Here is a 10,427-nt window from a genome sequence, read left to right on the forward strand (position 1 = left end):
ACGTGAGGACATGATGCATGTCCCTCCCTCGTAAGCAGGGTGACCTGACCTGGACGGAACCCAGTCCTGGGGGCCTCACTGCTGCTGCCTGAGCAACCTCTGAACTTTGGTTCTGTGCCCAAAATGGGGACGAGGAACGTGGTCACCTTGAAGAAGCACGTGCAAATGCCCGAGGGTGCGCATACGTGTGAGCGGTGCCTGGAGCGGGACAAGCGTCACCCCCCATCATCCTGCACTGCTGCCCGCTGGACTCTGCTCGTGGGCCACCCCTTCCCTGCTTCTCCATCAGCACCTCCTTGCCCCACTCAACACCCCTTTCAAACCTATCATCCAAACCCATCAAGAGTCAAGGAGCCAACAGAGATGGCAGGAACTGTGCTTAAAACAACCCTGGAGCGCTGACCTGGAACGAGGGGTGGCCCTGGGCGCCAGGAGGGAAGTGAGTGTCTGGGGTGGGAGGGAGACATTCCCCACGGAGGGAGACACTGCCCGCCACGCCACGCCACGCCTCCCTGCACTTCTGACACCATAGTTCAGGGGGCGGGAGCTGCCATTCTCAAGTGATTTCAACCCCAATAAACTGCAGAAAGGGCGCCCAGAGCCATGACACGATCAATGGAAAAGTGGCCACAAAAAAATAAGTTAGGCTCTAACCAATCAGTGCTCGGAACAACCCAACTTTTCACTTTAAAAAAATGGTATTTGGTAAAAAATAATTTCACTTCGAGGATCTTCCAACCCAAACACCCCAGGAGCAGGAGGCACCCTCTCCTTCCTCATCCTCTTGGGTGGGAGGAAGTGAGCCTGCGCAACAGAAACGCAGACACGTGGGTGAGGAGGGGTCGGCCAGACACCACTGCCGCCTCGTAACCCAGAGCTGAGCCGAGGGCTGGAGCCCCTCTTTCCTCTAACCTCTGGAGGGTTTTGGGAGAGACCACGACACGCTCCGGGGGTCCCACTCGCTGAGGTGCCGCACCCGCCGCGCTCCCGGGAGAAGGCTGGGCCACACTCACCAGGCCGTGCTGCTGAGCACAGCCATGACCTCGTCTAGGACCGCGGTGGGCACCACGTCATAGGTCAGCACCATCTCATACACCTGGCTGGCCGTGTTCTTCCGGATCTGGTGGGACGGAGAGCAGAGCTGATGGGACCCTGGCTGGGAGCAGGGATGGGGGCCAGGCAGCTCCTAAGGGCCCAGAGTCCCGGGAAACCAGGAAAGGCTGGCTGGGCAGACAGCTAAGAGGAGCTGACCTCTCCCCACTCACGATCCATGGCCACAACTGCCATGGCCGCCCCGCGCCCCCCAGCGGCCCTTATCAGGAGGAGGCCGCACAGCTTCCAACATGCCCTTGCTGAAACGCTGCGCTAAACCCTGCCCCTGATCAGAGCAGTCCTCTCACCTGTTTTCTCGTCTAGCTGTGCCTGGTGGGGACTTACTTCATGGAACAGGTGCCCTCAGAACCCCCAGGCCCACCCCCGAGGTCCTGGCCAGCAGCTCAGGGCCTGGAACCTGCATTTCTGATCACGGGGAAAGGGGCATCCAATGGCCCTACTAGGAAGATGTCAACACTGGGGTATCTCTTCTGCCAAAGGAAGAGAAGACTGCCTAGGAACCTGACTCTGGGGTGGGGGCTGTGGGGCAGGTGCTGCCCCAGGTGGGGGTAAAGCCACTCAGCTTGGGCCTTCCAGAAGCCTCAGAACCAGAGCCCGCAGGACACTGATAGGCTGAACGCCTATTCTCAATGGGGCACCCAGGTGCACCTGCGGCCAGGATTCCAGGGGGCAGGGGTCCCCCTGAGTGTGGGCGTTTCCCTGCACCCGGGCCCATTGCCTGGGGCCCCAGGGGAACATCAGGACCTGCCCCCAGAGGCAGGGGCCAAGCTCAGCCATCACACGGCAGCTGCTGCAGCCACCAGGCACAGGACGCCCCGCCCACCGTGACGAGGCCCCGCCCACCGTGACGAGACCCGCCCTCCACTGAGGGCCGCCCACACCAACACCAGGAAGCATCAGCTCCCCCAGCACTGATGTGGGGGCCGGGACACTCACCACGGGGAAGGGGTGGCAGAGCAGGAGGAAGAGCTGCAGGAGGACCTTCCTCCTCACGTCTCCGGGGAACTGCACCAGCCCACAGAACCTGCGGGGACACCACACTCCAGTGAGTGACCCACGACGCCCCACACCTTCGCTTCCCGGCGGGGGAGGGGACCCAGGTGCTGTCTGTGAGGACCCCCAGGCCTCAGGGCCGTCTCCCTGCAGGGAGGCAGCCCAGATTCAACATCCACTTTCTCTCTGTCGGTGGGGGCATCCATACCTCCACGGTTGGGATCAAGTCTTGTTCTATGACAAGGCTCCCTGACCCAGTGCCCACTGACCTGCCTAGGAGGCTGGCCCAAGGGTGGGCAAGGTGTGGCAGAGCCCCCCAGCTCCGCCAGGAACACGGAAGCATCAGAACGAACATCCCCAAGCCTGTGCTCAGCTGCTGGGCCGGCCTCTCCCCTTCCCGCCTGAATAAGCTCCTTGGAACTCACACGGCGATGCTGGACCGCAGTTTCTGGACGTCTTTGGATTTCTTGATCTCTTCCTTACAAAGCGCAAGCAGCTTCACACAGAAGGGGTGACTGAAAGGAAAGGACAAGACCTGGAGGTGGGCTTCTGGGGAGCATCTGCCGATGGCACCCCCAAAGACAACTCCCCCCTGGGGATGCACGCCAGGGCACCCAGCTGGCCCCTTTGCAAGTGCAGCAGGGGACAGAGCCCCACTGTCCTGTCCTCGACAAGCCACCTTCCCCACACACTTCCCTGTCCCATGGCCCCGCAACAGGAGGGCAGGCCACGCCCTGGTGGGGCCTCCAAGTAACAGGAACACCCAGAACCCCCACCCCACCGCACACCTAGCCGACGTGTGCCATGGCAGCACCAGGCTCAACCCAGGATCAAGGAAAACGACCGCACCGTGACTGGGTCCCAGGACTCCTGCGTCCAGGTTCTTGGAGGGTCAAGGAGGGACCAGGGGCGCCCCCCACCCAGTTCTGCTTGACCGAGGAGAACGTGAGGCCATGGCGACCATGACCAGCGTGGGTCCCCATGAGAGGAACATGCTCCTCTCCGGCAGAGCTGCGACCCCAGGCTGGTTCTGGACGCTGAGGTCCCTTCTGTTCTCAGCCTATGTGGCTGCTCCCCAACTCTCCTTCTTCCTGGTGTGCCTGCCCCAGCCACTTGTCTACTCCTGCCCTCCCGTGACCTCATGAGATCACACACCACCTGTTTACTGAGGACTTTCTACTGAGTTCCAGCCTTGATGATCCATCTCCTCTGGACGAGATCTATAAGCACCTTAAACCAAACCTTTCTGCTATGAACCGAATGGTCACGTCTACTACGTTGAAGTTCTAACTTGGAACGTGAGGGCATTAGGAGGTGGGGCCTTGGGAGGCTGACGAGGAGCCCATAGGGGATCAGTGGGCTAAGAGAAGACGTGGTCTCTAGGTGGTCTCTCTGCCACCTGAAGACACGGGAAGACCACGTCCCTCTGCTGAACTTGGACATCCAACCTTCAGCACTGGGAGGAATGAGTTTCTGGTGTTCAACCACCCGGGCCGTGGTATTTGTTACAGCATCCTGATCTGCTTGGAGAGCCTTCCAACTCGACCCCCAGGCCTCTCTGGTCCACGCCTGCTCCATCCAGCCTTCCTGTCTGAGAACCACTGTGCCCTCCCAGGGGCCTGCCCAGGAGCCCACAGTCCTCCTCGGCTGCCTCGTGCCCGCACACCCACAGAGATCTGCTGGCAAGCTGCTCCTCTCCAGCACCAGCGGCCACAAACCCCCAGCTGGAGATGAGCCTGACAACCTGGAGCACTGCTTTCTCCTACCATTTCAGTCTGAAAATTTTCAAAGCAGGAAAATAGGTTAAGATCTGAAACAGAACGCTTGGCAAGTCCAGCCGTGCAATATACACAGGATCACATGGCACAGCCCGTGCACGCACAGGCCACTGCTCCAACAGCAGGCGTAACAGACACGCTGGGCTGCACCGCCAGCGAATTAAAGGAGAAACCCTTCGATGTTAAAAGAGCACTTGAGAGTCTCAGCAAAGGCAGAGCAACAGGGACCAACCAGATCCACTCCCGCCTGGAGGAACTGACAGTGAACAAGACTCAAGACAGCAGAGTGCAAAGGACGGGACCACCGAGGCCTGAGTGGCAAAGGGGGCGAGCCTGCAGCTGCCTAGCTTCCTGCCTGTGGAGGGGGTGTGGCGGGCACACAGAGGGGACTGGCGCAGAACCCGGTGCCACTCTTTTTCAAATTGCAGGCCAGAGGCCTTGAGAGATTCGCCCGAACCCTGCTCGGCACAAGGATGCTGCCCTGGCTGTGGAAGAACCCCCAGAAATATGACCCTCAACGACTGTCACCATCAGCCTAGGGGGGGCTCTGAGATCAAGTGACCGAGAGCAGAGACCTCAGAAGTGGGAGAAAATGAACCCCAGATGCCAGAGCTGCAGACAGGGAGGCTGGCACAGTGGCTGCAATGCTCCGTGCTCGGCAGCTGAGCAGCCTGAACCCAGCGGAGAGGGAAGTGGCCTCGTGTCCACTCCCTGTGCCCACCCCGCCGGCCTCCCAGTGGCCCCACTGTGTCTGAGATGGGCTCTTCACCTGGCCCAGGTCTCAGCACCGTGACCATCACAGGCCCTCTGTGATCCCGTTCATCATCCAATCCACCGTCCACAGTGGTGCTGAGGGCAACACCCCACCTGCTCCGTGTCCCAAACAGACAGCAGGAGCCCCCAACCCCCACGGGAGCAGCCGATGTTCTTGGTGGCTCTTAGAGTGTGTATAAAAGCTGACCCTGAACATACCAGGAAACTATCTCCCAGAAGCCTGATCTCTGGATCTGATCAACGGTTCTCTGAAAGGTGAGCCCGAGGCTGAACCACTGAGGCAGCACTGAACACAGAGCACAGGGAGCACTCACTTCTCCTGGGCGGTGAAGATGTCGAAGCACCCGTTGGCCAGCATCTGGTCCAGCGTCTTGAGCAGCGGCACGGACACCCTGGGGGGAAGGCAAGTGTGAGATGCCAGGTGTCAGAACAGCAGAAGGGCAGACCCGCGCACGCGGGAAACTCAGTGCCACTGCCTCGCGGGCCTCCCTGGATGGCCAACAGCTCAGCCCCAACCAAACTCCTGGCAGGACGTGCAGGAAACGACAAGCCAGTCCTGAGGCTCATGTGCAGACACCAAGGATGAAGGCAAGCCCACGCAGCGACGGGAAGAAAGCGCGGGCCTGGAGAGCTAGCACTGCAGAGCCCAAGTATCAAAACCGTGGGATCCTGGTGTGAAGACAAGCAAATACATCCAGGAACAGAAGAGCCCCAGGCTGGACCACACACCCACCATTTCTGAGAATGACGCAAAAGCAACACAGTGGGAAGTCCAGTCTTTTGCACACGTGGAGTACTGGGGCGTCAACAGGCAAAACCGGGACACAGGCCTGGACCTGTAGTCGCATCACACAGAAACCAACCCCACTCAGACCTGAGGTCTGAGCGGAACACTCAAACTACGAAACTTCTAGGAGAAAACGTTAAGAGACAGTCGTGGAGCCTTCAGTCAGGCAGAAATTTCTTAGATAATGACACAAAAAACACAATTCATAAAAGAACAAGGATACAAACAAGTTTATCAAAGTACAAAATGTTTCTCCTTAACAGAGAGACTGTTAGGAGTGTGGAAGACAAGCTAGAGACTGGGAGGAAACGTGCAAATCACATCTCACAGAGGACTCATCCAACATTGTAAGGAAACCTCAAACTCCAGCAGCATGTTAAAAACAAGCACCCAGATAAAAAAAAAAGTCAGAAGATCCGAGAGACACCTGACCAAAGAGGCTCTGCAGACAGCCCACAAGTGCCCAAGAAGAGGCCCGGCACCCTCAATCAGCAGGGGAGGCAAATCACAGCCACGACGAGACACCGCACCCCGTCAGATCAGCTGAAGTGAAAGGGCCGACCAGGCCAGCTGTGGTGAGGCTGGGGACACCCAGATTTCTCAGTGACAGAAAGCAGATCAGTGGTTGCCTTGGGGCTGGGGGGCCACAGGGGGTGGGGGCGGGGGTCAGGAGGCAAACTGGGGGTGACAGGTGTGCCTGACCGCTTCACGGTTGTCGGCACGAGTCAGAACTTCTCAGACTGCACTCTTTACGTGCCTCTCGTTAGGTGTCACCCACGCCTCGGAGCAGAGCGCTCTGGGTCGAGTTCCTGTTCATTCAGACTGTCTGGCTCCCAGGAATAGGGCCTGTGTGAGGGGCATGCAGTCCAGCCAGAGTGACCGGTGCCCGGCTGCCCTGGGCCAGCCGAGCACCGAGTCCAGGAACAGCCCTCTGAGAAGGTGCACGAAACATCCCCAAGTCTGCAAGTCAGGGCTTTGGGGTCTACACTCCATTTCTTGGAAAAGCAGTTAACAAAATGCTACAGCAAAAACGATGAGAAGACCGGTTGCTTTCCAATCCTGGTGGTCACGGTTGTGCGTGAGCCACATGTTGGAACAGCGGCCATGACGTGCAGGCAGGCACGACCGGGAAGCACCCAGGCCAGAGCCAGACAAGCTCTCCTGGGATCACAGCCTCTGGCACTTTACTTCCAACATACCCAGCCGCCTCAGAGTGCAGGCTCTGAGGGGCCTGGGAGGTGACGGCCAGACCCGGGGACGCGTGCTTGGGTCACGCCCTTGCCTGGCTGTGCCCACCTTACCTCCCCACAAAATCCTGCTGGGCAGTGAGACCCTGGGGGTCTGAGAAATCACTGTGACGACACCAGCGCTCACCTGTCGTTCAGAAGGTTATCCTCAAAGACCTGCAGAAGGGTCCCGCCGAAGTCCTCCAGGGCCGCCGGGTCGTTCTGAATCTCCTTCATGTACTCAAAGAGGCCCTGTGTTGAGTACCTGACCTGCCACACAGAGAAGCGTTCTCGTAAGAGGGACAAGACCACCCTGCTCCCAGCTCTCCCTCCCCGGGCTGCCTGTGTGACAGACTTTCGTCTGCTGCACAGCATGGGGATCCGGCAGAGGCTGTCCAGGCCAGGCGTGAGGAGCCCATCATGGGCGTGTAGACACCCATATCAGGGAGATAGTTCTGGAGGCAACCCAAGCCCTCACACACTGTCACCAAATTTGTAAGAAGCACCACTTAGATGCCTGGCATCTGGGCAACCACTGCTGCTGGGGAGAAAAAGCAAGGGCACCTGCCCTCAGGATAACAGCAAACCCCATCACACAACCAGCACCCAACAGGCGAGTCCTCAGGGAGGAGTCAGCAGAGCAGGAGAGCAGATGCAGGCCTCCCTCCGACAGCAGACACCAGCTCGTGAAACAGAGTGCGGGACAGTGGGCGATGATTATTAAAGAAAATGCAATCATGAGATGAATGTGCAAGGAAAAAGCACAAGAACGCTTCAGATCAAACCGAATGTTTGGTAATGAAATATACAATTTCTGAAACACCAAACATTCATGAGTTTGAGCAAGCTCCAGCAGACAGTGAAGGACAGGGGAGCCTGGCGTGCTGCAGTCCGTGGGGGTCACAGAGAGTCAGACACAAGTGAGGACTGAACAGCAATGACAAAATATTCAGGCATGGGAGGGAACAGGCAGGCTACACAAAACTGCAGACACTGGAGTAACTTAACAGGAGCATGAAGGCGGAGAGGACGGACAGTAGGCAGGAATTAGGGGGCAGACACCTTTCCAGAAGTGATGAAACCCACAAACCCACTGAATCGGGGCCAAGGGAGGGATGAGAGGCGGGGGCAGAGTCACACAGGGGCGACAACAGAGTAGAACAGACAACGAACCACCAACAGAACACACAAGCAGTGGACAGGGACCTGGAGAGACCAGCTGGGGAAGCACGGGGCCCTCACTGTGCGGGGGCATGAATCCAGACCCAAACAAAAGCCAGGGAGCTGGCCGCTGAGCTTCTGCCTCATGTGCCGTCAGGTCAGGGGAACACCACCCGCCCACCCCCAGAGGGTCCCGAAGGAAGGAAGGAGGCAGCGCTCCCTCACAGGGACGCCCACCCAGGCGCCTGCTCACCGTGGACTCGGTCAGGCCACCCACGGACACGGCCAGCCCCAGCAGCACGTGGTAGCGGTAGGCAGGCAGCCCCAGGAGGCGGGCCATGCGCGGGAAGGCCTGGGAGGGCGCGCCCCAGTTCACGGAGGCCACGGCGGCCCTGCAAGACAGGAGCAAGAGCTGGAGGCGCTGCCCCATGGGGAGCAGGGCTGTCCCCCCGCCCTGGAGCAGGGCCCAGTACCTGGGGAAGAGCCTCTCCAGCTCCGGCCGGGCGGGCACGTGGGGGATGGCAGGGCTGTCGGCGTGCAGCAGCGCCAGGAACACGCGAGCCGCGTGTGCACGGAACCGGTCGATCTTCTCACTCGCCTGCTGGGCTAAGCAGCACATGAGCTGTTGGCAGCTGCAGACCAGAGTGCAGGGTTAGCGCGTCTGGAACCGGAGAGTGGGCACCTGGGCCAACCTGGCGGCGGGTGGGATGGGACCTGACGCCTCAGAAGCCCGCGCGGGAGGTCTAGAGTGGAAGCAGTGGGCCTGACATGACCATGGGCTCCAAGAAGGGGAAGAGATGGAGGAAGGGGCATCTGTAGCCAGAGGAACTGAGCTGGGGGCTGCTGGGGAAGCCAGCCCGGGTCTCCTCAGGGGCCTGGACAAGAGCAATGGAGGGGGCATGGTGACCCCAAGCTGGCAAGGTGCCCAGAGGCAGCCCGGTGCCCAGGGCACCAACAGAGCACAGGATGGCCAGTCTCCAGCGGCACAGGGGCCCTGAGGTCAGGAGCTGGCTGTCCTCCAACAGGCCTGAACCCCAGGAGAGGCTGAGCCAGGGGCAGGGGCCCTGGTGTCAGGAGGGAGGGCCTGGGCTGCCCCTCTCCCCACACGGGGAGAACAGACTCACAGGGGGGCCTCGATCAGCTCTGGCTGGTTCCGACCCAGCAGGAGAGTCAGGTCCATCAGACTGGTCATGGCTGCCTCGCGGACCCTGCAGAGACACGGAGGGGCTGAGGAGCTGGCCTACTGCCCCAGGTGCTACGTGACCATCAGCCACTCGGCAGGGCCTGGCGCCCTCAACCCGGGACAAAAAACACGCAGGAGGCTCGACAAAGGCTGCTCGCAGCCCTTCTCTGAGGATGCTTCCCTCACATATTACCTCAGAAACACCTGACACCCAAAGACAAATGGCCAGGGCCCAGAAAACTCTCCAATAGTGCACAGAGAAATAGCGCTGGTTCCCCCTGAACCTTTAAGCACAGAACATACCCACTCTACAAAGTCGGTTTGTTTTTTCCTCCTGGCAAAAAAACTTTTAAAGGCTTTTTGAGGGATAAATGTATGTAGAATAGCTCCTGTTTGCTGGGCTAACTCCAGAGTAAGAGCACCATTTCAAACTTGGGACAAAGAACACTCAGTCCAGCTGGGCAATGGGGACCACAAACAGCCCCACATTACCAGGGTCAGCAGGGACTACACACCTGGGGCATCCACCCTCCTGCCAAGGAGAGAGCACCACCCAGGAGGTAGCATGCACCATCACGCGGTCAGAAGACCAGACCCTGAGCAGCCGCCTACACCAGGCGAGATGGAGACCATGGCTCTGCATTCGAGGCAGGCCCGCTGCCTGCTGCAGAGCCGTCAGCGCCCTCTGGAAGGACGAAGCAGAACCAGAGCGTCCTCAGTGTCCAGGATCCGCTCGAGAGCCACACGGCACAAAAAGAACCAGGAAGACGGGCCCCATGTCCCGGGCAGACGTGAGCCCCGGCTGCAGGCAGAGCACCATCGCCCACACTGCCCTGGGGATCAAGAGCCCAGCCAGGGTCAGAGCAGCGACATGGACCACCTCTGGCCTTGGTGGGACACTCATGAGAAGAGCAGGGGACGAGGACAGCACGAGCGCCTCACCAGGCGCCCACGTCCCCGCGGCTGTCGGTGGTGTAATCCTTCAGACAGTCCAGCAGCGTGCAGTAAATCTGGGAGACGTTCTCTCTGCACACAGCTTCGTCCGGAGGCCCTTCTGCCCGCACACCGACAGTCTGGCAAATCCTAAAATTAAAAACGTGTGAAACCCAGCTAACGTCTGAGAATCCCATGCAAGCTCTCCTGCCGTTCTTGTCGTTTTGGCTGGATGTGTCTTTCCTGCCAGGATGCCCTCAGAACAGACCCATAACCTCAGAAGCAGACTCATAATGCTCCTGCACTAATGCAATGCTGAATGACACGTCGCCAAGCCACATTTCTAGCGTCTACAGTTTCAGGGTGCACTGGGGGCTGGCTGTGGCTGGCCCCTCCTACCCCGCCATCCTACAGAAGGCACTCCACAGGGCTTGTCAGAGAAAGGGCAACCCCTCCCGACGTGCATGTGTGTGACTAAC

General features: G+C 59.4%; 2 protein-coding genes across 6 annotated transcripts in view; one reads left to right on the plus strand and one right to left on the minus strand.

Moving 5' to 3' along the window:
- Positions 1 to 10,427, plus strand: part of B3GNTL1 (UDP-GlcNAc:betaGal beta-1,3-N-acetylglucosaminyltransferase like 1) — a 131,641-nt gene that overhangs the window by 111,547 nt on the left and 9,667 nt on the right. The gene's annotated exons all lie outside the window — the stretch shown is intronic.
- TBCD (tubulin folding cofactor D) overlaps positions 1 to 10,427 on the minus strand; it is a 148,305-nt gene that overhangs the window by 5,217 nt on the left and 132,661 nt on the right. For all 5 annotated transcript variants that reach the window (XM_010816446.4, NM_174194.2, XM_010816445.4 and 2 more), the window contains 9 exon segments: positions 9,958 to 10,098; positions 8,957 to 9,040; positions 8,306 to 8,464; positions 8,086 to 8,224; positions 6,820 to 6,941; positions 4,973 to 5,050; positions 2,532 to 2,621; positions 2,050 to 2,137; positions 1,014 to 1,120 (listed from right to left, as the gene is read on the minus strand). In XM_010816446.4, the coding sequence (XP_010814748.1) occupies positions 1,014 to 1,120; positions 2,050 to 2,137; positions 2,532 to 2,621; positions 4,973 to 5,050; positions 6,820 to 6,941; positions 8,086 to 8,224; positions 8,306 to 8,464; positions 8,957 to 9,040; positions 9,958 to 10,098 (1,008 nt within the window).

The sequence above is a fragment of the Bos taurus genome, chromosome 19 (assembly GCF_002263795.3).
Source record: "Bos taurus isolate L1 Dominette 01449 registration number 42190680 breed Hereford chromosome 19, ARS-UCD2.0, whole genome shotgun sequence".
Lineage (NCBI taxonomy): Eukaryota > Metazoa > Chordata > Mammalia > Artiodactyla > Bovidae > Bos > Bos taurus.